At 43.4% G+C, this 26,256-nt stretch overlaps 2 protein-coding genes across 2 annotated transcripts in view; both read right to left on the bottom strand.

Annotated features, from left to right (window-relative positions):
- NARS1 (asparaginyl-tRNA synthetase 1) overlaps positions 1–414 on the bottom strand; it is a 29,050-nt gene extending 28,636 nt beyond the window's left edge. The window contains exon 1 of the mRNA XM_083466038.1: positions 151–414. Within this exon, the coding sequence (XP_083322164.1) occupies positions 151–193 (43 nt within the window). The 5' untranslated portion in view covers positions 194–414. The remainder of the gene's footprint in view (positions 1–150) is intronic.
- A 3,084-nt stretch (positions 415–3,498) lies between these two features.
- The window catches only part of ATP8B1 (ATPase phospholipid transporting 8B1), a 70,037-nt gene continuing 47,279 nt past the window's right edge, over positions 3,499–26,256 (bottom strand). Inside the window, exons 12-28 of the mRNA XM_083465754.1 lie at positions 25,224–25,414; positions 23,582–23,790; positions 22,723–22,766; positions 21,845–22,001; positions 20,975–21,163; positions 20,257–20,369; positions 18,976–19,140; positions 18,157–18,268; positions 17,896–17,971; positions 15,727–15,859; positions 13,450–13,738; positions 12,078–12,301; positions 11,351–11,434; positions 9,521–9,766; positions 7,522–7,660; positions 5,952–6,082; positions 3,499–5,748 (exon numbers count right to left, since the gene is read on the bottom strand). Of these exons, the coding sequence (XP_083321880.1) occupies positions 5,518–5,748; positions 5,952–6,082; positions 7,522–7,660; positions 9,521–9,766; positions 11,351–11,434; positions 12,078–12,301; positions 13,450–13,738; positions 15,727–15,859; positions 17,896–17,971; positions 18,157–18,268; positions 18,976–19,140; positions 20,257–20,369; positions 20,975–21,163; positions 21,845–22,001; positions 22,723–22,766; positions 23,582–23,790; positions 25,224–25,414 (2,733 nt within the window). The 3' untranslated portion in view covers positions 3,499–5,517. The remainder of the gene's footprint in view (positions 5,749–5,951; positions 6,083–7,521; positions 7,661–9,520; positions 9,767–11,350; positions 11,435–12,077; positions 12,302–13,449; positions 13,739–15,726; positions 15,860–17,895; positions 17,972–18,156; positions 18,269–18,975; positions 19,141–20,256; positions 20,370–20,974; positions 21,164–21,844; positions 22,002–22,722; positions 22,767–23,581; positions 23,791–25,223; positions 25,415–26,256) is intronic.

Raw genomic sequence — 26,256 nt, 5'->3', positions numbered from 1 at the left:
TATTATTCTTATTGCTTCTGAACGAGACAGGATCTCCGCCTGCCCTTGCCAGATCCTAGGGCCTTTTTTTCTGAAGGCTTCCCTCCCGGGCTGTCTTTGCCAGACAGACAGACACACACACACACATACACACACACACACAAAACTCACCCAGGGCCAGCGCGCCCGTCTGCTTGAGGATCTCCAAAGACATCGCTGCTCCTGCGTAAAGCGCCGCGCGCTCCTCGAACCAGACAGGTGGCGGCCGCCTCTTTCCCTTTCCTTTTCAAGAAGGGGATTGCGCTTCCCGGCAGGGAGATTGCATCAGGCCTGCCCGCCCGCCCACAAGCCCGCCCTTGCCGCAAAGCGAGGCCGGCTGCCGCAGCAGTCGCTGCTGCCCCGCTTTGCGCTCCGCCCCGGCGTCGCCACGCATTGCGCGCTGCTTGCGCCTCGTTGGGGAGGGCCGGCGGTGTCGGGAGCAGGATGCGAGGATTATGATTATGATTATTATTAATTTCCAGTACCGCTTTATAATTGCAAGGGGGTGGGGGGGGAGATTCAAAACGGTTTGCGTCAGTTAAATCCGGAGTGAAACGTCGCTGGAGAAAGTCAAAGTATACGTTCAAATGTAATGATCAGGAAGCTAAAATGTTATATTAAAACAGTGTTTCCCAAGGCCGGATTTAGGTTTGACGAGGCCCTAAGCTACTGAAGGTAATGGGGCCCTTTATATGTCCAGCTGTCCTTCATCAACAACAAATTGTCGCTATTTTTTGTGTTGAATACAGTATATATGCTATATACAGTATATGCTATATGGTAATTTATGGATGTAATAGGTATCTAAAGCAGGCTTCCTCAACCTCCAGATGTTTTGGGACTACAGTTCCCATCATCCCTGACCACTAGTCCTGCTAGCTAGGGATCATGGGAGTTACGCTGGTTTTGCAAATTGCAGAATATGAGAGTATGCATGAGTTTGTGTGCATACTGTATTTGTTTTAAATTTGCATGCTTGAATCATGAAAGTTCATGTTGTAATAAACCCCTGCAAGTTCCTTGTAATTTTTTTGCTGCTGGCTTAGCTACTCTTATGTAGTTCTTTCTTTAAAAAAAAGCTGTCTATCTTAAGGGGGAAAGCTGTATACGATATGTAGTTTATTAAACACACATTTTTCACTCCTCTGTAGCAAGGAAAGCAAGATGCTTGTGCATCATCTAGCACAGTAGTTCCTAATTAAATACTGCGGGCTCCATGTTTTTCAGAAGCCAAACCATGGACCCCCTACTTTTGAACATTTTGATATTTCAGGTTACAGACTCTGCTAACCCAGAAATAGTACCTCGGGTTAAGAACTTTGCTTCAGGATGAGAACAGAAATCGTGCTACGGCGGCAGTGGGAGGCCCGATTAGCTAAAATGATGCTTCAGGTTAAGAACAGTTTCAGGTTAAGAACGGACCTCCGGAATGAATTAAGTACTTAACCTGAGGTACCACTGTATATTCTAGCTATCTAAAGTCAGGTCTGTGAGGAGACCTCTAGTGGTGAAATGTCAAACTTCACGTTCAGCAGATTTTTGAGCTAGAGCAAGGACTCAAGTGAGACTTCAATTACAGTCATACCTCATGTTACGTCCGCTTCATGTTACGTTCTTTCAGGTTATGTCCCGCGGCGACTCGGAAGTACCAGAAAGGGTTACTTCTGGGTTTCGCTGCATGCGCAGAGGTGCAAAATGACATCATGCGCAGAAGCGGCGAATTGCAACCCACGCGTGCGCAGATGCACTGCTGTGAGTTGCGCTATTGTCATGTTGCGAACGGGCCTCCGGAACGGATCCCATTCGCAACCAGAGATACCACTGTATATCATTATACCTGCCTTATAAACATGTGACACCAGATGGTGCTGTAGAGCAGTGATCCATCACCAATGGATTTTCCTTTAAGAGCCTTTATAACGTGTTCTGTGACTTTAAAAAAAAAAAATCTGTATAGATCCAGCCCAAGTGTTCTCGAAGAATCATATAATTGTGGAGTTGGAAGGACCCCGAGGGTCATCTGTAGTTCAATCCCCTACAATGCAGGAAACCCAAACGCACAGTCCCCCATCCAGTTTGAAACCATACCGTACTCTGCTTAGCTTTGCAAATGTGGTAGCAGTTTTACCGCTGCACTGCTGCACCCTGCAGAGAGTATTCAAATTTGAATCGCAAAAGGTGGTGCACACAAGCGACTGGATACTCCTCCTGTGCAGCATCCCCAGCTGCTCCTATTTCTTTAAGCCCTTTGACAGGAGCCAGCAGCAGTAAATCACCTGAGTGAATCCAAGTTAACTTTTTATTAGCAAAAGAGGATCTGTACAGGAGTGTTAGGCCTAAGGAGCACAGCAACTCATCTCCGGCAGGTCTTGCCCCCATGACACAGTTGCCAAGAATAAACATCCCCAACTCCCCACAGTCACCTATGTCTCTGCCTCTTCCGGGTTCCCCACCACCACCCTAAGCAATCTGAGACTGCTCCTGCGTGTCTGCCTTTGCTCCTCCCGATTCATACCTCTTCTGGTTCTGGGAGAACAGCAGGGAGGGGAGCTTGTCACAGCACAAGGGGGAGATACCTGCACCTCTTCACAAGCCTGACCCATCTCTGCCTCTTGACCTCCCTTCTCTCCTGCTTCTGGACTTCTCTCTGCCACAGACTCTCCCAGCTCACTAAGCCCTGTTCCTGTTAGGTTTCTGTTAAGCCACTGTGCAGTTCTTGGAGTCACAAGACTCTGTTGACATTCCAGACTATTGGAAGTGAGACGGGAGACGGATGTTGAAGTTACTGGTTTCCTGTTTCTTCTGTAGTTTTCTGTCTCTCACAAAGAGCAGACGCATATTCTTTTCTGTCTTGCGTAATTAGAAATAAAGTAGCAATGTAGCACATATTTCTGGCTCCTGCTGCTGCTGTCTAAGTACTCTGTGAATGGAGAGCGTGCCTGAAGTCTCATTCAAAGGCTTAGGTCATTAATCACCGTCGGAGGAGAGCCTGGATGGGGTTCCGAAAATACAGCCGGAGGAGTAGCCATTACAGCTCAGTCGTACGGAGGCTCCAACAATTACCTCTTCAGCTTCCAACACCTCCTCCCAGTCTTTTCTTCCTTTGACCCCCATCGCCGTCCCACCACCACTCCTCAGGTTTTGAGCCTGCTTCCCTTGGTGATTCCCCAGCTGGTTCCTCTCTTTGTCCAATCAGTGCATGACACCGACACTCTCTTTACCTCTGCGCCTTCCTGCAACAATTTATTCCATCTGACTGCCCAGACTCTTCCTCTTTTCCCTGCCTCACAGAATCCCCTTCTCTTGGTTTGTCCTCCTGCCCCCTGGCTCCTTTGGACTTCTGCCTGTTCCTGACAGATGGGGAGAACTGTGTATGCCACTCCTGAGTTACTTGATGGAAAGGGGGAACATAAACATAGCAAATAAAGTAACAGTTGCACTCTCACGAAAGTTGCTGAACACTATATGAATATACAAATATGTATTTGAAGTATAGTTTAATAAAAATATTCCGGACCAGTGAAAACACTTCTTTCACTTCAGTCAAAAGCATTAAAAATTAAGGCCTGTTAAATATGTACATTATCTTTAAGCAAATAAAAATATTTACAATTTATGGTTTGGATACAAGTGTATGGCATACCTATCTCTACCAGCACGTTAAAATTAATATTGCACCCAGATTAGGAGCTTGAAACGTGTGGCTCGCCACCTCCTCATCTTTGGATGGAGAGAAATCAAGCTAGGAAACTAAAGTCAATCTTCTCCCACCTAATGAAAAGAAAAAGCTGTAAACGTTTGCACATTAAATAACAATAATAATGAAGAAATGTATGAATTCCATGCTCCTAAAGGATGATTTTAGACTGCATGGTTTGCAAAAAAAAAAAAAAGTGGAACTATATAGTGAATATTTAACAAGACACATTGGTGTATGCTGAAATTTTTGAAATGTAAACCATTTATATGTCCCAACACAAAAACCCTCTGAAGATCTGTACACTAAAAATCTCAAACATTTTTTTACTATTAAAACATAGTGAAAAGGAGTCATCCTTGATGTGATCAGATCTCTTGTTCCAGTTTGTGCTTTGAACCATCACCCAGTGAACAAAAAACATTTTATTCAGATTAGTCTGTTTCACCCAGGACTTGTAACATGGGTCTCACTTAAGCGTGCACATTATCATGTGTGAAGAACCCATGCACACCTGGTTTTAGCCACATATACATGTGTAGTAAAATAGACAACGCATGTGCCTTTTAAGTACAATGGTGTCCACATGTTCTGCATCAGGTGTGGGGAACTACAATTCCCATCACACCCAGCAAAAATCAATGGCTAGGGATGATGGGAGTTGTAGTTCAGCAACATCCGGAGGGCCAAAAGTTCCTCACTCCTGTTCTACATGGAAATAATTCCCGTAATGTGAGAATCGTTGACGTCTACCTTGCATAAAGGTTAAACAGGTAGAAAATCAAGGAAGTATGCCAATAATACACCCTTCACTGGTTTGATATCTCTTCCCTTTTTTCGCAAAACAAGATACAAAGAACACAGAGACTTTTAAAAAGAGTAAAGGCAGTGGTATAAAACAATATACCAGAAAAGGGATTCAATTCACCAAGTCCTGCTGGTGAACAATTGGTGGTCATTTCAGTAGAGTATCCCCCAAGAAATCCCCGATTGAGTGAATGTTGCAAACTAGCTATGCCTCCTGGACCAGGCCTAGAACAGAGATAGGGAACTTGTACTTCCCAGATGCTGATGAACTGCAACTCCCATCACCCCTGACTATTGGCCATTGTGGCTGTGGCTGATGTGAGTTGGAGTCTCAACAACATGCACGCAGCCACAGACTCCCTATCCCCAATGCCAGATTAAGAGGCTAACCTGGTTAAGATGCTTTGCATATACTGAACCCACCCAAATCCCTGAAAATTATTAAAAGCATGCTGCCTTGGACCACAATACCCCATGGATCGGTGAATAATGGTTCCGAATGCTTGCAAAGTAAAACAGCACCTCTCTTGTCTTAAAAGAAAAAGAGGACATCTTTGGTGAGTTAGTGGAATGAAGTGGCAAACAGAACCGTTTTGCTTCTCAGCTAAGTCCATCTTTGGTGTTGAGGCACAAAACATCAGTTGAAACTGTATTTCATGATTGCATTTAAAAAAAAGAAACATGAAGTTCTAAGTATCATTTTAAAAGAACAACCGTTGCAATTGTTGGTCTTTAAGCCCATAGATTTATATCCTTCAATTTCACATGAAACAAAATATACAAGGATCAAGATCTGAAAACACTGCTCAGTTCTTCAGTTCAGTTATCTCAAACGAAGTAGCTTGAGGAGGAAATCAAGCTGTCTTCATAATCTTGATTTTTTTCCCCCCAAAAAAGAAAAATAATCCTGAGTTTTTCATAAAAAAATAAAAACTTTGTGCAATTGTTTTTCAAAGGGTGGGGGGGATCCACTTCCTGTAGGACACAGAAAATCATCAGCTGGCTTCTTCAGCTTGCCTGACTTCTGCTAAATTGTTGCCAAGGACTGCGGTTAACGAAGCTCTCCTTTTACGAATGATCCGCCCGGAAGCTATGAGGTCAGCGTAACCCCGCTGGTGGGAGAAGGCGTAAGCAGAACGGCGGCCAGAGATCCCGCGGCGGAAGACGCTTTGCCTCCGCTTCCACTTTTCCTCTTCAGCCTTGAACTTCTTGCGATTCTTCTGGACCTTTTAAAGGAGAAAGTTGCACGAAAGGTTAACGACGAGGCAAGGAAGCGGACTCGCTTGCTACGGACAGAGTCCTGTGGACTCCTGGAAGATGCTGGGAACCCTAAGATGCTACTTTGCATTGAGACAGACCAGTGGGCTCGTTGAGCTCAGCTCTGCTCGCCCTGTTTTAAGTTAATGCCCTCTACATTTCTCATACGTACCTTCTCGCTTTCCGAAGGCCAAATGGTCATGCTCAAGAAACGGAGAGCGACCACCGGCAGCAAGCAAAGTGCAACGGATAGGATTATTGTCAACCAGAGATATGGTTGGCGGAGAGCGTTTGGAGCAGTGCCTGTAGGAGGAAAAAGAGAGGAAAGAATAATGTACACATAGCTATGGCTGTGGTGCTCCCCTTCATGCTAATAGTATCACACAGAAAGCAAACATGCTTGCAATGTTATTACCGTAAGAATTACTGGCTTTTTTTTTTTTTAAAGGCTTTGGTGATGGGTTTATGTTTTGAGAAGTAACTTCCAGAGCATTTCTCACATGGCCTCTTGGGGCCCAAATACTATGGCTCTTTGCTGCAACCCTCCAGATGCAACCCTTTGCTGCAACCCTCCAGGACTACAAATTCCATAGGCTCCAGGCAGCACAGGGCTGATGGGAATTTTAGCCCAAAGCATCAGGAGGGCAACAGGTTCGTGAAGGCTGAAGTGGTGTGTGTGTGTGTGTGTGTGTAATAAATGAAGCTGCCTTGCATCAAGCAAAACCATTGGTCTACCTCAAGATTTCCCCAACTTAGGGCTCGAACTGTTTTTTTGGACTACAACTCCCATGATCCTTAGCTAGCAGGACCAGTGGTCAGGGATGATGGGAATTGTAGTCCAAAAGCAGCTGGAGACCCAAATTGGTCTACCTTGTCCAACATTATCTAGTCTGACTTGCAGCAGCACTTCTAAGTCTCCAGCAGGTGTACCTACCAACCCTGCTATTTGAGATCCTTTGAGATACCAGAGATTTAACCTGGGGTCTTCTGCAATGTGTGCCCTTCCACAGAGCTCTGCGGTCCCCAGCCCCTGCTCCATCTCTAAAGCCACTTTGACGATGACTGCTTTTGTGGAAAGGTGGCAACGGAAAAGGCAGGGAGGGAGGGGGTTATTGGTTTGTTTTTGTTCTTGCTTTTATTCTGTATTTTGTGTTTTTTATCTTTTACTTTTATGTTGTGAACCGCCCTGTGTTCTACAGGTTAAGGGCAGAATACAAATTTAAATAAAAATAAGATGGTGATGTTTTTATGATGATGTATATGAATGCAAACAATAAATCAGATTAGTAACCAGATACAGAAATTTGATGTCCCAATGCGAACTCAAATTTGAAGATTAGTGGTTAACAGCCCCATTAAAAATTGCTAGTGTACATTGGGTTTGGTTCCCAACCAACCATGGCCTCAAATATGCCTGTGATACGTTGTCAGTTTTCTGGACTTCAACAGCTTCAGCCGTACATAAAATTCAATGAAATTGAATAAAATGGAGCCCCCTCCTTACCAGGCCCAAACTTTAATTACGGTAAACTCTTGTTTCTCTTTTAAGATCGCCTTTGCCAAATGGTGTTGAACTTCAACTCCAATCAGCTCCAGCCAGCATGACTGGGGATGATGGGATTTTTAGTTCCAACGACATCATGGAGGGCACACCAGGATAGCGTAGACTCTTTGGGATGTGTCACATGGCATTTGTAGTCACTAATGTGGCTGCAGTTATGGTGACTTAGTTACGTACTGACCTGTAAACTGAAAAGCAGCAGGAAAAAGGACATGGATCCCAGCACTGTGTAGATCAAACATAATTCCGAAGTAAAGTGCAATACTCCCAAATATTGAGAAAGCATTCACAAACGTCCAGTAAGATGTATCCAGCCCCATCTAGAAGCAAGCAGACAGACATGTGGAAGTTAGAAAGAGGGAAGATCACAGTGCAGGTGGGAGGTGTCAATAGATTCTGCAAAACCTTGAAGAAAGTTCTCCAGAAGAAGAGGAGTTTGGATTTGATATCCCGCCTTTCACTCCCTTTAAGGAGTCTCAAAGCGGCTAACATTCTCCTTTCCCTTCCTCCCCCACAACAAACACTCTGTGAGGTGAGTGGGGCTGAGAGACTTCAAAGAAGTGTGACTGCTCCAAGGTCACCCAGCAGCTGCATGTGAAGGAGCGGAGACGCGAACCCGGTTCCCCAGATTACGAGACTACCGCTCTTAACCACTACACCACACTGGCTCTCAATGGGCAAGATGAACACAAGGGAGGGGAGGACAAAGGAGACCGGCACCTCCATTTGCTACTTTCTCCCAGCTATGCCCAAGCTGTTCTTCAGCTTGACTTTCTGAGGAATCGCATGCTCAAGTGGACAGAGCAGGGAGCCATCCCTCAGCCCTCCTGGTCTACTGCAAGAGCAATTTATTTCTCTCTCTCTCTCTCTCTCATTTCCTTTCCCTCATACCATTTCCCACAGCCAACATTTCGCCTCTCCTGCTTTAAATATTTCTGGGTTTGCTTCAAAGAGAAGCAGGAGTTGCTTGTGCTCAGAAGACAGCACGAAAGAGTTATCATGAAACTCCCTGCTTACAAAAATCCGGCTATCGTCCATGCATTGTTTGCACATAGGAGTATCAGCTAAAAAGCTCCTCATTCCTGTAGCCTTTGGAACACTGTGGAATAGGCTTTGACCTGCATAACTTGCTTACGTTGTGGGTTGTGATTTTACTTTGAGTTTTTATGATTGTTGTAAAAGCTGTGTCCTGGTCTCTCATGAGAGGAAGGGCAGGATTGTAAGAAAAATAAGGAACAACTGCAAAAAGCCCAAATCACTCGGCACATTTGCACTCTTGCCAGATGCTACTTCTGGTGATAGGGGCCACACAGGTTTCCTGCTCCTCTTGCAAGAGTTCCAGTGGTTAAGATGCACAGATGTGAGGGTTAGATGAAGGTCAGAGTTGCTACAAGACAGAGCCGTAGCAACACTCTGGGCTCCATCTGCACCATACATTTAAAGCAGCATCATGCCACCTGAAAGAGTCATGGGATTCTCTCAAAGAACTGTAGTTTATTGAGGTTGCTGAGAGTTGTCAGATTCCTATTCCCCTCACAGCGCTACAGTTCCCAGAGTGACAACTATGAAGAGGGATTGATTCTTAAACCACTCTGGGATTTGTAGCTCTGTGAAGGGAATAGAGTTCTCCTAACACAGGTATGTCCAAAGTCTGTATTGGGGGCTTAATCCGGCCCACCGGTCAGTTTAATCCGGCCCCTGTGGCAGTTTATTTACTGGGGTAAAATCCTAATAAAAAAAGCTCAACAACTTTGATTGGCCGGTTGGCCCTTTGGTCAGCCTTCACGGCCCTTCATTTCATCAAATCTGGCCCTCTTTGAAAGAAGTTTGGACACCACCGTCCTAACAGCTCTCAACAAGCTACAGTTCCCACGATTCTTGGTGGGGGGGGGAATAAGCCAGGACAGTTTAAAGTGGTATAATACTGCTTTAAATGTATAGTGCAGACAGGGTCTCTCTCTCAGCCCTCCTCACACCCAGTCTCATATCGCATAAAACTTTTCCAGGTCTGCAGGAATGAGAAATGGTCGTTCGGTTTCTCAATCTCCCAGCCACACACACAATGTCTGGCCATAAATCTCCGTGTTCACAGCATCAGAGAGAGTTTGATTACCAAGCTGCCCATTTCACTGATGTGTTTTGTGTACATCAGAGGAGCTATATGAGATTCATCTACTTGCCTGAAAGTTGACTGCGATTATGAGAGAGGACGCTGCTGTGACAGCGAAGGACTGGTAATCTGAGGGTGCTTCTCCATCTTGCCCCATGGTTTGTAGGTAAGCACCGTACGGTATGAAGAAAATAACCAGTGATGATAGAGCACCGTGCAGGAGGCTTTCAAAGAACTTCCTGTAGTTGAAAAGCAAATCTCTCTGTCCCGATACGTACAAGGCAGGAAAACGTATGCTCAGCTTGTCACTCACGTCCTTAAAGAAATCATTGCAATTTTATTACTACAGCAAATTTCTTTTTATATTGAAAGGTAACTATAAAATATGCACACACCCCCACAACTACTCTGTAATATTAATCAGAAACATTCAGTTCCAAAACAGAAAGGCAGCCATATCTCAATTACAGAAACAGTGAGAAAAATTGGTCCCCAGTAAAAAATGGCCCAGTTTGCGTGTAACACTATGAATATGTGAGCTCCCAGAGAGGCAATTGTGGCCTCTTCGCTTCTCCTCTGGTCCTGCTGCACTGCACATGAGCAAAACCATGATTTGGCCTAGTGTTTCATCTCACCCGATGCTCATGATTTGTCTCCTCTGGCCAAACCACAAACTGAAACCCAAGAACAAGCCTTCATTTACAGCTTTGGCTTGTCTGGAACACAACAAACCACCACCCCTGGTTCAGATGACACACTAAACCATGGGTAGGCAAACTAAGGCCCGGGGGCCAGATCCGGCCCAAACGCCTTCTAAATCTGGCCTGCAGACGGTCCGGGAATCAGCATGTTTTTACATGAGTAGAATGTGTCCTTTTATTTAAAATGCATCTCTGGGTTATTTGTGGGGCTTGGGGATTCATTCATTCCCCCCCAAAAGAAAATATAGTCCGCCCCCCCCCACAAGGTCTGAGGGACAGTGGACCGGCCCCCTGCTGAAAAAGTTTGCTGACCCAATCATAAACCCAATCATAACAGCAGCAGGATTGGAGGAGGGAGAGCAAAGCAGCCACAATCTTATCTCTGAGAACCCACTAAGCAAACTGGGTCAATATTTGCAGGTATTTCAATATAAATAAGGACTTACGTTTCTGCTTTGACCAGTGGAAGGTTACACCCTTATTTCCATACTGCTCAACAAAAGCTCTGCATATACCTGCACTACGGTACCAGAAAATGCCCAGGTCTTCCCTTATGCTGCTTATGCAAACACTTCCTCACTGTGGACATCCACACCAATGCACGGATGTCTAGAAGGTGGGCCCAGTGGCATGCTCAGCGCTAAGGGGGATGTCAGCAGTATGGTTCTGCTTCTGCAGCCTTCTCAGCATGTAATATATGATGGGAGCTCCAAGGTTGCTCAAAAGCAACCTGGTGCCTAATGTAAGACACTAAGACTTTACAGGCACAGGGCTTTTAAATAGCTCCCTGATAAGTGTTGAAACACAGGCATTTTTGTAGGGTTTTGCCTCACCCCCAGAGGCACGCTCCATTGTCTCTCAAGACTGATGAATGCCAACAACAACCTCATTCAAAGAGGAAGAGGAATCTGGAGGCTGGTTATACAAGAGTCCATTCACTGAACACCCAACCTCACCTAGAGTCACATGGGTTTTTCCTATGATAGAATCGGCAGGTCTGAAGGTGTGGCCTTGATGTGGGAGGTAGCTACAGGATTTGTGCTCCTAGTTCTACAGTATACCAACAGAGCCAACCACGGGTAAGTGGTTTTGAGCAGGATGGAGGTCACTAACACAGAGGATTCAGGTCAGCTGTTTCCACGGCATCCCAAAGTCTGAACTGCTTTTAAAAGAAATAAATTCTGACTTTGTTGGCATACCTGGTCAAGCAACCCAACGAGGAGAACTGGCAGGCTGGAATATAATACATTGTAGAGAGTGATAAACCAATCTTCATAAGCTGTCTGCAATAAACAATATAATAATAATTTGGTTACATCATTTTTCTATCTCCCATGTAAAGAGAGAGAGAGAGTCAGTCAAGAGATTGTAACTAGAATTGAAAGAGCAGGCATCCACAAACAGAATTAACTGCAAATCTTATTTTTCTCTTGCAGTTCTCAGTTGTTGAAAAGTTACACAGTTCCAATTGTAGGCTCTCTTCATAACACAATAAATTAGTTACAGGTAGGTAGCCGTGTTGGTCTGCCGTAGTCGAAACAAAATAAAAAAAATCCTTCCAGTAGCACCTTAGAGACCAGCTAAGTTTGTTATTGGTATGAGCTTTCGTGTGCATGCACACTTCTTCAGATACACACGAAGTATCTGAAGAAGTGTGCATGTACACGAAAGCTCATACCAATAACAAACTTAGTTGGTCTCTAAGGTGCTACTGGAAGGAATTTTTTTTATTTTGTTTTGACAATAAATTAGGTCACCAGGAACTGTTTTGACTGGAACAGCACTTAAATCTTCAGCACATTTCTAGAAAATTCACTTTGGAGTAAAACTTCATGAATATTATTTGGTACTGATGTTCCTGCTTCTTAGACTATGAGCTAACTTGGACATTTACGTGCCCCCCCCCCCGCCCCTTCTCTCTCTTACCTGGGCAGAATAGCCATTGAAGAAGGAGTACCAAAAGTGGACTAACGTAAATGCAAAGTTTTTGTAGAAGAAGTACCGAAGGAACTTGCACATCCTTATGTACGACCATCGGCCGTGAACAAGCAACAACCTTTGGAGGAATCTGAACTGGCCAAAAGAGTAGTCGCTGGACATGACTGCTTGCATCCCTTCTTGTCCACTTATGCCAACACCAATATGGGCCGCTAGAACAACAACAATGAAAACACACAGTTGAGAGTTCCTTCCACAAAAAGCAGTCACCAAGGGAGGGAGGGAGTTGAGGGACAGGTTTGCACATAATGCTAGCCAATGATTAACATTAACCAAGCTTTATCAACTAACAACAAACCACAGGTAAAGAGTGTGGCTTGTTCGTGGTGAATAAAGCTTTGTTAAGCCCCGGGTCTGGATGATCCAGTTAACTATTTACCTTAGGATTATATGTAAACCAGGTCTAAGAGTCATAGAGGCTTCACATTTTAATAAATCAATCATATATGTATTTTCACCTGCTGTGTACAAAGATTAAAAACAAACATTTTCACTGCATGTGAGGCTAGGCCGTCCATTATTTCCTGCTTTCCCAACATTAAATTCTGACATGAGTGTACAGTGGTACCTCAGGTTAAGTACTTAATTTGTTCCAGAGGTCCGTTCTTAACCTGAAACTGTTCTTAACCTGAAGCACCACTTTAGCTAATGGGGCCTCCTGCTACTGCCATGCCGCCAGAGCGCGATTTCTGTTCTCATCCTGAAGCAAAGTTCTTAACCCGAGGTACTATTTCTGGGTTAGCGGAGTCTGTAACCTGAAGCGTATGTAACCTGAAGCATATGTAACCCAAGGTACCACTGTACTGTGTCATCTAAAAAGTTCAGAATTCTCAAAAATAGTAGAAAGGAAAAAGTAGACCCAGAAAATAAGGAATGTGGGTGGCAAACTGGGTCAAGAAAAAGAATTTGCAGCATTAAAACATTACTAGAATAAAAGATGGGACATACCATTGCCCAAATGCACTTGGGTGCATTCCTCCCCCCGCCCCCCCCCCAGCAATTTAAATTGAAAAACAATGGATGTGAGGGTAGCCTTCCTGTTTTCTGTCTTAACTGTACCAGTGCAGCCCTGTTCCATATGTTTACTGTGGCCTTTCCAGGCTACTGATTGACAGGCATCTGTCGGAAACTGTTAAAGTTACATTTTGTACAGACTGTTAATACCGCTGGTATTCTTTTACTGTTGCTACTGGATTTTTATTGGATTTTATTGTAACCCGCCTTGGTTGTTTTCACAACAGGAGACATATAAACAAATGTGTTTTGGCAAAAAAAAAATAATAATGCGTGCACCACTTACTTTTTATCATATTTACGTCGTTAGCACCATCCCCGATGGCCAAGGTTATGGCTTTCTTGTACTTCTTCACCAGGTCAACCACCATGGCTTTCTGCTTGGGCGTCACCCTGCAGCAAATCACTGCGCTGCACTCGCAAGCTAAGTCCACAAAGTTCTGCTGCTGCTGCTCCTTGACCAGCTCGGCTCTCCTTTTGCTCTCCATCTGCTTTTGCTTTTCTTCTGCTGTCCTTGGAAACTTCAGCTTCAAGAGTTTCTTCTTCTTCTTCTTCTTCTCCAGGAGAATTTCATTCTGTAAGAAATAATTGTTCTCGGTAAACTTCCAGTTGCTATAAAAATTAGGAGTGTGCACAGGCTGTCTGTAGGGGCTGGATAAAGAGGCAAATACGACTGGACCTAATGGTCAGGGGTCCCTTTACCTTTACCACCGTGCAAGTCAGATCAGGTCTACCAGTAAGCCACAGAGCCCTCTGCATTCATGCTTTGCTGTGCCAATACAGCTCTACACTTTCCTATATACAGTGGTACCTCGGGTTACATACGCTTCAGGTTACAGACGCTTCAGGTTACGGACTCTGCTAACCCAGAAATAGTACCTCGGGTTAAGAACTTTGCTTCAGGATGAGAACAGAAATTGTGCTCTGGCGGCATGGCAGTAGCAGGAGGCCCCATTAGCTAAAGTGGTGCTTCAGGTTAAGAACAGTTTCAGGTTAAGAACGGACCTCCGGAATGAATTAAGTACTTAACCTGAGGTACCATTGTAATACCTTTATGTCTGACTAGGTCTATGTGCTTTGCAAGAAGAGAGGATGTAATAAACGTTACCTATAGAGCACTGAAGAGTTCTGGATTGTTATTTTTTGTTAGAACACAGCAGAGGAGTTTGGTGTTGTTGTTTTAAAAAGAAAAGTTAAAAGCACCATTTAACCTTTTTAAATTAAATTTAAAAATTATATTCAATTTTTAAAAATAAAAATTCTACACTTCTCTTCTTTAGCAACTGCTCCCCCCCCCCCCGAACTTCAGAAATCCACATGCAGAATTCTATTCAGCCTCATACTGTAAGGCACATTGTCATCGACTTGTAAAGGCTGATTGGGAAGGCTGAAAAGGTTTATTTTAATGTCCCAGCAAGAATATATACTTTGCCATCTCTTAATTATTTTGAGCTAAGAAATCAACCAACTCACATTTCCCCCCTCCTCATCCCTTTTACTTCCTCCACAAAAGGTCCCTAGACCTATTTGACTGCAATTTGGGAGGCTTGGAGACCTTTGAAGTGGTCTGAAAAATTTCATCCACTGTCATTGAAATATTATTGCAAAGTAATTCAGAACAGTGGCGTAGCGTGGGGGGTGCAGGGCTGCACCGGGCGCAACATCTGGGGGTTAGGGTTAGGGGTCGCAAATCCACGGGTTAGGGGGCGCAAATCCATGGGTTAGGGGGCGCAAATTACTTGCCTTGCCCCGGGTGTTGACAACCCATGCTACGCCACTGATTCAGAAGTCTAAATACAGGCAGCAAATGCACAGAGCAACTCAAAATCTGATTAGAATTTGAAAACACCACAAGAGATAGAAAGTGAATCTGGGGTCATGTGCACACCACCCCCTATAAAAATGGCATGTTGAGGTTTTACCTCTTTTGTTTGCAATGACTTGACACATCTAAAGTCATACATCATCAGTAAAATTGCCTTCAGGTTGCTTATGAGTATTTGGCTTAGTAGCCACATTGATTCTGTACTGCAAGATGTGTCTGAAAGGGGCTTATAAACATCTCTTTGGATCAGTTGCAAAGACCTTCTGCAATGCCATTCACCATCAGATATATCTTCTAATAATACACAATCATTAACAACCTTATTCAGTAAAATATCCTTATGGAAAATGCTGCCTGCTGTCAGTGGTATGTGCGTTCGTCCCAAAGGATGATTGATCTGATCCTGTACACCTGTTACACTTATTCAAATGGCCAAATATCTCACTGAGCTGGGTAAACAAGCTAGATAAACAGAAATCAAATATTCTAACCCCATGACTCCACAGGAAGCATGAAAGGCAAAAAGCTTTGACCCATTAAAAAAGGAGTAACTTTATGAATATTCTCCAATTTCCTGAATATGAAGACAGTTTTAGTTCCATGTGGGTGTTGGCGGCTTTGCAAGACCATGTGCTTACCTGCCTTGATTCGCTAAATTCTTAGCATTTTATTTTCTGCTGTTTGGGTATGGAAAACTCTCACATCAAAGTAATCAGTGCACCTCTAATCCACACTTACCAGCCATGAGCCAGTGATAATTAGGGCACGGTTTCTACCCGACTCAAAAAAGGGATCATTGCTTCTTTGGGATGAATTCGTGTTTGATCCGACTACGTTCCTCTGGTTTTCCAACCTTGTCTGCAGAAGAGCACTAAATAGGTGTAGTGGCAAAAGCAAAATCTTACTATTTAACCACGATGGGTGTAACAATTCAAGATGTCCAAGAAAATGCCACTAGGATTTAGCAAGAAAGGCCACTTTGCAATTGAATGGTGTACAAAACCTACAGCATATTTTAAGTTGGTCTTAGTGGCATTTGATCCAAAGTCTTCTAGAACCTCGGCATATTACACTAACAACAACAACAACAACAACAATAATAATAATAATTTTTATTTATAACCCGCCCTCCCCAGCCAAGGGCGGCTAACAAGCAATAATAAAAACAAATTGAATGAATACAACTTAAAAACAAAATTAAAATACAACATTAAAATATTGAAACCTCATCGCAAGAGGAGAAAGGGAAAGAAAGAGGGGGAGGGAATCAAATTGGCTCCAAGCCAAAGGCCAGGCGGAACAACTCTGTCTTACAGGCCCTGCGGAAAGAAATCAGATCCTGCAGGGCCCTGGTCTCATGAGGCAGAGCGTTCCACCAGGCCAGAGCCAGTGTTGAAAAGGCCCTGGCTCTGGTTGAGGCTAATTTAACTTCCTTAGGGCCCAGGACCACTAGGGTGTTGCTATTTATGGACCTTGAGGCTCTCCGTGGGGCATACCGGGAGAGGCGGTCCCGTAGGTACAAGGGTCCTAGGCCGTGGAGGTCTTTAAAGGTCAAAACCAGCACCTTAAATCTGACCCTGTACTCCACCGGGGGCCAGCGCAGCTGGAAAAGCTACAAGGCTTCTGAAACCTCTTAGTCTTGGTTGTGAAATTCCTTAATCTTGCCCTAACAAGAAATCCTATGTATTTCACCAGGAACTAAACCCCTGTAGCAAAGGTGAGTCTACAAACCTGTGTCATTCTTTTTCTGCCTCAGTGGCAGGGGAAAGCTGATTCTAAGCAGAGAAGCTGCAGATGAGTGGGGGCTTAACCCTCCCCTCCACAAACTTCTCTCCACCTGTAATTCACCGAATGTTTTCCCTATAACTGGGGTTCCCATGTATGTGTCACATTGAGTGGGAGGGTGGGGACAGCAGTTAGAGGAAGGAGGGTAAAACTGTCTCCAGGCTCAGATAACTTTTTGTGCACTGTAATATTCTGTACTGGACTTGTAGCAAAAGTAGCCAGAAAAACAGTTCGTCACCACTGTTTTACAGATCAACAGCTGTCCAAGTTAGTGGCGCCAGTCCTTAACGAACCCTTAGAATTATCCTCCTAAGCACAGGTTACTACATCAACCTAAAGTACTATTTCTCTCATTCATCCAGTCCCCAATTTTTTTATATTCCACCTTTCCTCCTAAAAGCTAACAGGAGGTGTGTGTAAGAGTTGTTGTTGTTGTTGTTATTATTTATTAAATTTGTTAGCTGCTTTATCTTGCCCAGGGCATTTCAAAGTAACTTACAACAAAACAGACAGACAAGAAAACTCCCGACCCAGTACATACATTAAGACGAAAAAGAAACGCATTAAAAAAAACATCCCACTCACTTCTAAAAGGCCACAGATAGTTAAAGGCGAAAGGCCCAGTTACAGAGGAAAGTTTTTGTCTGGTGCCTAAAGTTATATAATGATGGCACCCGGCTTCAGGAAAAATAGTTATCCTATTTTGTCCTCACAACTGCCTTGTGAGGTAGATTTAGGCCAATGAGGATGATGGTTCCTGCGCTCTGTTAAGTTGTGGGTGAACATATCAGACGACACAGCAATTCTTCAAACAGGTCTTGTTTATTCACAGGCCAGAACAGAACTGAACTGAAGGGTTCGGCCAGCCTGCTTATATAGAGCTCCACTAGAACGCAACAGTAACCATTTTCTGTAACTATCCAATCACTGAACGTCGCTTTCGATCCCTTATTTGCATATGTGGACCTGAACTATCTACAGTATCCCCCTACTGGCCCAGGGTGAGATCTTCAGTACATAACATGCTCTATTTGTCCTAATGGACCAGCCTACACTGTGACTCCATTCAGTCGAGATCCCTTGCATGCAAAAGAAAACCCCAGGGTTTTTCTTCCTGTTTACCTGATGTCTTCTCCATAGTGGATAGTTGTTTCATCCGTTAAGAGTTCACAGGAAAACCCGATGTTTTCTGCAGTTTCTGCAACAGAACAACAAAATGCCGTGTCATGATCTGTTAGCTCACCTGACTTTTCACAAGCATATGCCGGCACTACATTTACGACAGCAATTCAAACCACAAGGAAAAAGCCCTGGAACAGAGCTATTCGCTTTGCATTCACACTCCTTGGGTAAATAAGAAGCAGCTATTTATATACACATTACCTTTCTTGTCGCCTGTCAGCACCCATATCTTAATATCTGCCTTCGCCAGTTTGGATATTGTTTCTGGAACTCCATCCTGCAACTTGTCTTCAATTGCTGTGGCACCCAAGAGCTGCAGGTTATTTAAACAACAAGCATTTTTAGTATGGCCGTTGTCAGATCTGAAGCCTATGACTCCTCACCACCCAAGCATCCTGGGAACTGTAACTTCCCCCCCTCCACTGGGCTACAATTCCCAGCATCCTTAAACTACACTTCCCAGGATTCTTTGGGTGAAGTCACATGATGGATGTGTTTTAAATGCATGGTGTGGCTATGCTAGAAATGACTAACAGAATCTATCAGGTTACATTCAAAAGCCAGAGGTTTCCCTACCCAGACATAGGAGGCTGGATAGCTCAGCCGGCAGAGCATGAGACTCTAAATCTTGGAGTTGTGGGTTCAAGCCCCACATTGGGTGAAAGATTCCTGATTGCAGGGGGTTAGACTAGATGCTCCTTGTGGCCCCTTCCAATTCTACAATTCCATGATCTCCGCATGGAAAAGATCATCCCAAAGCAACTTTCAACAACTTTTAGTATGCCAAAGCAGCCTCTATCGCAGAGAAGTTGTTCAGGCGTCAGGATGCATGTATGTGGGTGCCAAAGGAAAATAAACGTGTAACCATCCAAGCAGTGAAGAGAGAGGGGCCCAGAAAAACACATGTGTGTATTTAAGAAAATGCTATTTGAGTTGACAGCCTCATAGGAAGTATTGCAAGGTCAAGTGTGGAAGCAGACAGCAAAAGCTCCCTTCCCCAGCCACTCCCATTAGACTTACAATTAGATTTCTTTCAATTTCTTCATACACCTTGTCCAGAGCTTCGTCACGGTTTCTTGTAGCAACACTAGCAGCCATGAATTTTTTATTCCACGCCTCGTACTCCTCTTCGCTAATGTCCTTGTAGCAAAGGCACAACGTTCTAAGGGTTTCATTTGCAAAGATCTACCAGGGAGAAGGAACGAGATTGTCTCAGTTTTTAAAAGTTGGATGGCCATCTGTCGAGGATGCTTTAGTTGAGAGTCCTCCATTGCATTCCAACCCTGCAATTCTATTATCTGAGAAAGCTCTCTGTGACAAAAACAGATTGATAGGCATCACTCTGCCAAGCGGGGATTGTGACTAAAATGGAAGGCATTTTGGAATAACTGAAAGAGATGCAGAGAAATCTAGGTAGAAACAAATGCAGCAAGTCTGCCAATTTTTGGGGGGTGGTCAGCATTTGTTTCTACCAGATGGTGTTGAACTACAGTTCCCATCATCCCCAACCATTGGCCATGGTGTCTAGGACTGATGGGGATTGGAGTTCAACAACATCTGGAGGGTCACACCTATAAGTGTCACCTAATCCACACTCCTGGATGATAAGGCTGTATTAAAGGTTTCCAGCCACAATGGCTATGCTCTGCCTGCGTGGCTGGCTGGAGGCAGTAATGTTTCTGAATGCCGGTTGTTGGAAACAGCAGGACAGTCCTGCTTGCAGGCTTCGCACATGCATCCGGCTGGCCACTATGAGAACAGAATGCTGGATCAGGTGTGCCACTGGCCTGATCCAGCAGAGCTCTTCTTATGCTCTTCTACATTTGCCGACCTATTCCTTTACTCAATATGATCGAAAGTCATCACATCAGTGGCTGCAAAACTCAAGGATTAAGATCGGAATTGTGGAACTTGGACTAATTAAGAGAACTGGTGCAGGACCAAGGAATGACATCAACTCCTGATAGCCGGAACACGGGAAGCCATCCAAAAATGTTTCATTTGGAACTGATTAATTGGCTCTTTTGATTGTATTGTGATTTGGCATTGTGTTAATGTGGCCTGCATTGGGTGGTTATTAATGAAAAAATAATTCTATAATTGCCAACCTAATCCTGACTCCGGCAGTGTTTGAACTTTATGGAATACGAAAAGGAAAGGAAAGGAAAGGAAAGGAAAGGAAAGGAAAGGAAAGGAAAGGAAAGGAAAGGAAAGGAAAGGAAAGGAAAGGAAAGGAAAGGAAAGGAAAGGAAATAAACATGGCAAACAAAGCAAAACAGAAACACATGGAACCCAACTTACATCCAATGCTTCCTGTGTTGCATGCTTCGTAGGATTCCTTGGATGCAGCCGTTCATATATCACTGTATCCGCTCCTTTACAATAAAGCTTGATTGCGCCATCTGGTTCTCTTGCTACAAAAGCAACAGATGGATTAGGAACACAGTGTTATAGGAAAAATGCATTCCCCCTTCATGTGGCCTATGCTGGACCCTTTAAGGAACACAGGGAAGTGCTTCCTAAGGAATCAGATCATACTGAGTCCCTCTGCAGGATTTCGGATGGGGGTTTCTCCTAGCCCTACCTAAAGATGCTGAGGACTGAACCTGGGACTTTCTGCATGCAAAGCAGATGCCTCACCACTGAGCTATGGCCCTTTCCCAAATTGCCTCCATGCTCAGACTAAAATGAGAGGAGGAGGAGGAGGAGGAGGAGGAGGAGGAGGAGGAGGAGGAGGAGGACTGTATTAGGAAAACATGTGGGAGATTGGTTTGAAGACAGGAGTCTGAAGGGCATCAGTGCTGTAAAGCTAAGATGATGAGCTGGCCTGCTGTTATGCTGGAAGTATACAAATTATTTCTGTAAGGAGGTTTTGTTAATTCTTTCTTTATTGCCGCATTAAAAAAAGGGCAGAGAGCACAGTTGATGTGTTTTTCCACTTCCAGCAGAGAGACCTTCTAGCACATGGTTTTAGGGTTTATGAACCTTTTTCTTTCTTTCTTTTTTGCAGCTTACTCACTGATAACGGACATCCGCTTTCTATCGCTGTTGAAGTCCAAAATGGCAAGAACTTCGTAAGTTTTCACAGTTCCCATCTCACTTATTGTAATAGTATTCTGTGTCCGTGAAAGAAAAGCAAAACCAAAGTTTCTGGCTGCAGTTACCAATGCTCCTTCGTCAGGGGAGGCTGCCTGATAGTTGAGCTCACCTAGAGTATTAAGACAAAAAATTAGAAAACCTTCATAGATGGGAGAATTACGTGAGTTAATATATGCGTGAGTCTCTTGCCCATGTGTTCTGTTCCCACACCGGCCCCTCCTTTCTTGACATGCTGCAATAACCCTGGAGGTTCTCAATTAATCAGTTTCCCATTACATCTGAACCTGTACACTTTGGTTAGCAGGCGCAGAATATGCCAGACCTTAAACCATTTTTGTGTGGTTGGCATAAGGCTTTTCCCTTAGTCTGGTAACCATTGTTTCCCAGTTCAGACAGAACAGTAAACTATGGTTTATTCTAGGTCTCCAGGATTAATTGTTCCAAGAAAGGAGGGAGGAAACAGGATGTGTGCAGGTGCAAGACTCATTCATATGCCAGTTTATTAAACCAAAATATAACCTGACTAGAGTGTGGAGAGGGGTCTGTTATGATATTTGGGATGGTGAAAAGCCTTGAGCACAGATATAGATAAAGGGGCTTCTTAGCAACATCATTAGTACGTGTATTTGCCAGCAGTTTGCAATTTCGTAGTAACGCACAAAAGTGCAGCTATTGCTATATAGATGTAGAATTCTAAACTAGGCTGTCTTATAAAAACATTCCATTTCAATGAATATTGGGTCAGCTCAGTGTATATAAAATGAGGATTCTTTGTGGATGCAGTACTTACCATCAGAGGCATCCACCATCACTGTGTGGCAAATTGCAAGCAGGAAGAAGAACTGTCGAATTTCAGGTTCCTTCCCAGATCGAATTTGTTCGATCAGATACTGATCATGAAAGGTGAGCTTCCCATCTGCATACATATTCCAGCTGAAGTCAACTTGCTACACAAGAAGGGAATGTGAATAATGTGTTAGTGCACACAGTCTATCTTTCAGACAATGCACAACCAGTTCAAAGTATAAACGGTATGTAGGCCACATCCTGGGACAGTTGGGGCAACTTAACCTTTACTGAGAAAGGTCAGCAGTAGAGAAGCAGGTGTAAGTCCAACTGTACGCCATAAAACATTAAAAAAAAATTGGAAAAACTTTCTGACAGTAAGAGCTGTGTAGCCAGCCTCACTGACCCTCCAACTACCTCCCAGGTGTTTCACAAACTCCTGCTTCCTTTGATGCTTCTGGCATCTATGTCACAGGCTGGCCATCTGAGGTTAATAATAATAATAATAATTTCTTATACCCCGCCCATCTGGCTGGGTTTCCCCAGCCACTCTGGGCAGCTTCCAACAAGAGATTAAAAATACATTAAAACATTAGTCATTAAAAACTTCCCTAAACAGGGCTGCCTTCAGATGTCTTCTAAAAGTCTGGTAGTTGTTGTTCCACAGGGCAGGTGCCACTACCGAGAAGGCCCTCTGCCTGGTTCCTTGCAACCTTACTTCTCGCAGTGAGGGAACTACCAGAAGACCCTCAGTGCTGGACCTCAGTGTCCGGGCAGAACGATGGGGATGGAGCCTCAGAGAAAGTTATCTTTGGAGTTGGCCAAGGGTCATATCTCTGCCTCTTTTTAGGGATGTATTGCTTGCTACTGAAAGTCACCTACCTCAGGATGATGCAGTTCTTGGCCTGTTTTATCCCTGCACGTTCCTGCAAGGAAAATAGATATATATAAATATCAAAATTTGATACAACTAAAATTTGTTTTCAGGAGTCTGCCAGTGCCTTTAAAGAAACATACAAGCAGCAAACGAAGAGAACAGGTGGTTCCCTGTTCCCAGGATCTGCTTTTTCACAGTCCTGGCATGTGAATGTTTGATTAGCCACAGTGCTCAATGATATTGGTCGGCTCAGCCTCTATTTATTTGTTTAATCATCTCTTAAAGCCATCTAAAAGCTGGTGGCCATCACCATGGTTTGCATCCAACTAAATGCTACTCAGAGCAGATGAACTGAAATTAAAGCACCTCGCAAAGAGCCATTTTTTTTCCATGAGACAGCTCCTATGGAACTCTCTGCCCATTGATATCTTCCATGCCTGTTGACAGCTTTTCTGCTTTGGCAAATGCACCCAGGCATGTAAAGCTGATGTGCATTTTAACATTTAAAAGTTTAAACCATAAACTAAAATTAAATGGTTATTTTATTTATTCTGATTTTTAAAATAAACTTGTTTTTAACATTGGTTCTTATGGAAAATTTATTCTGCATTTTTAGCAAACCACTTAGAGGCTTTGTTCACGGTTAAGCAATAAACAAATTGTTAAGTAAATACACTTGTTAGTAATGCCCACTAATTTCAATGTGTTTGCCTCCAAGTATGGCAAACATTGGACACAGAACCATCTTCTGCAGTGGTGAATTCTATAATTTTTGATAGTAAGTGAAGGAGCACTTCCTCCTGCTAATATTTCCGTGGCATCCAACCAGTTTCTTTGGGAAACTCCAGTGACGCTTAGACTTACCATAGGATTGTCCATTTATGCAACACTTTTTGAATGCCATTATGTTCTGCGTCAGTGTGCCCGTCTTATCTGAGAAGATGTAGTGGATCTGTCCAAGCTGTTCATTCAAAGTGGTTGTCCTGGCTCTTGCCGCTGTATCCTTTTCTGGGTAATACATTTGCAAGTCCCAGTTGATGAAGTAGCTTTGGCCCAAACGGATCACTTCAACACTGAGGGAGTAAGATGTAACAGTGATTATTATCCTTGCTTCGAGATCTTCAACATACAAAAGCAGGGCATTTAACAAAACTATTGAGTTCCATGCAAGATTCTTAACTGTTAAATCTAGGGAGGCTGTTCAGATCAATGCAGTTATGCACATTGTAAAAGTAGCCACTGAACACGCACTCGCTCTTGCATGCATGCAACAAACTCACCACACATTTTTCTTCCCCTATGCAAGTTGGTGCCAAGACAAATGAAGTGGTTCTATAAATATGTCCCACTTCCCTGCCACCAAGACCAGACTTGCACCAGCAAAGGACTGCTCAGAAAGAACAGGCAAATATATTTCCATCAGCTTCTTGTACGCTCACTAACTGATAGCATTGACTTATTTGCAGAGAAGGTATTTGTAAAAAGGGGCAGGATTGTCAGGGAGGAATATCTGAATCATGTTTACACTTACAAGAAAAACAAACAGATATTGTTGCAGCCTTGCACTGCTTCCAAACTGTCATACCTTTTATGGGTATGATTCTGTGGTATACCCACAATTTTAGGTTACATAACTGAAGTGGATTTAGTGCTCTTCTGCTCTTGGATTAAAAAAAAACCACTTTGCCAAAAATTGATTTATTTTTGTAGTAGGAAAAGTGATGGAGAAATGTGTTAGGAATTGTGGGATAATGGTGACATCGGGCAATATTATACAGTGGTACCTTGGTTCTCAAACGCCTTGGTACTCAAACAACTTGGAACCCAAACCCGGAAGTAAGTGTTCTGGTTGCGAACTTTTTTTGGAAGCCAAACGTACTCCATTTTGAGTGTTACGCTTTCAATTTGAGTACCACACTTCCATTTTGAGTGTGATGCTAGGGTATGTCTTTTTGCTATTTATTTTGTGTTTTTGTGGATCTTGTTGTTTTGTTTTTGTGACTGTGTGGAACCCAATTCAACTACTGACTGATTGATTGTGTGACTGCAGTACGTTGTTTATTGCTTTCATTTTATGGAACAATGGTCTCGTTAGATAGTAAAATTCAGGTTAAATTCCTGTTTTAGGGGTTGTTTTTAAAAGTCTGGAACAGATTAATCCATTTTGCATTACTTTCTATGGGAAAGTGCACCTTGGTTTTGGAACACTTTGGTTTTGGAATGGACTTCTGGAACAGATTAAGTTTGAGAACCAAGGTACCACTGTATAATCTCTATGCAAACTAATTTGAACAAAGTCTCAGCAATGACATAATATAATCTCCACACACAGGTTGAATAAACAAATCAGGGTGAATGGTCAATAAATGGCCATTTGGAAGAACGCATGGTCTGTGGGAGAAACTAGTTATGTAGAGAATTTATTGGACAGACTGAGATTTCAATAACCTATAACAATTTCAATGCTTGCATGCAGAACTGCAGTGAAGTTACATATATTTGTTACCTCACGTAGAGGGAAATTGGGACCATGGTGTTAAGGACAATGATGTAACCCCAAAAGTTAAAGAAGCCTCGGGTAGCAGGGGTCTCATCCTTCCCATCATAGAGGTACCAAGAAGAATTGCCAATCTGCTGTTCCCAGTAGGTGTGCCCAATGGCCAGGCCAGCTGACGCTAAGATGAGCAAAACGAAAATCTGGAGGAAAAAACATTAAGACGACAAAGCTTTGTAAAAGGTTAGCTGAAGCTCATGCATTTTTTAATATTTTCCTGCTTCCCAGACTAACTACCATGAAGAAGAATTAGCCATCAACTCGCTGGTACTTGAGAAGAATAGAAACAGGAGTCACTGACAGATGAAGCAGAATTCTTTTATTTTCTGTTACGTATAGGCTACCAAGGTTGCTGCTCTCAAAGTGGCTCTCAGTCTTGTTTTTTTCTTTAAAAAAGCCTCAAAAAACCATTCAGCAATTATTTTATTACATTTACACCCCACCCTTCCTCCCAAAGGAATCCCAGGCGGCAAACCCATGTGTGATAAAACAGTACCCTTAAGGACTCAGCTACATTGGTCAAAAAACAATGTTATAAACAAGCAGCACCAGATGGCGCCAGAGAGCAAAAAAAAATTCTATGTGATTTCCACATAGCATTTCCCCCCCTTTGTTATAACTTAATTTCTAACTTATTTAAAGCATTTTTCCTGTGTGTAGATCCACTCTGAAAGTAAAGCAAAGCAATTAAAAAAAAAACCTGAAGCATTTTTTTAAAATAACAGCCATTAAAGTCTTAAAACAAGTTTAAAAACAGTTGTACCCAAATCTTGTGTCTGGATAGGCCCACTGAAACAAGAAAAGGTTTCAGCAAGCATCTAGAACAGTCCAGGGAAAGCACCTTCCTAATGTCAATAAGCAGGGGGTTCCAGAGGACACTAAATGAGCGATCCTGTGCAAATGAGGAACCAAGGCTGTGCGGCAATTGTAAAAGTAAAGGTAAAGGTAAAGGGACCCCTGACCATTAGGTCCAGTTGTGACAGAC

The sequence above is a fragment of the Podarcis liolepis genome (assembly GCF_965112155.1).
Source record: "Podarcis liolepis genome assembly, chromosome: 11".
NCBI lineage: Eukaryota > Metazoa > Chordata > Lepidosauria > Squamata > Lacertidae > Podarcis > Podarcis liolepis.
Note: the sequence above shows the minus strand (reverse complement) of the source record. Positions and strands in the feature narration are given on the sequence as shown.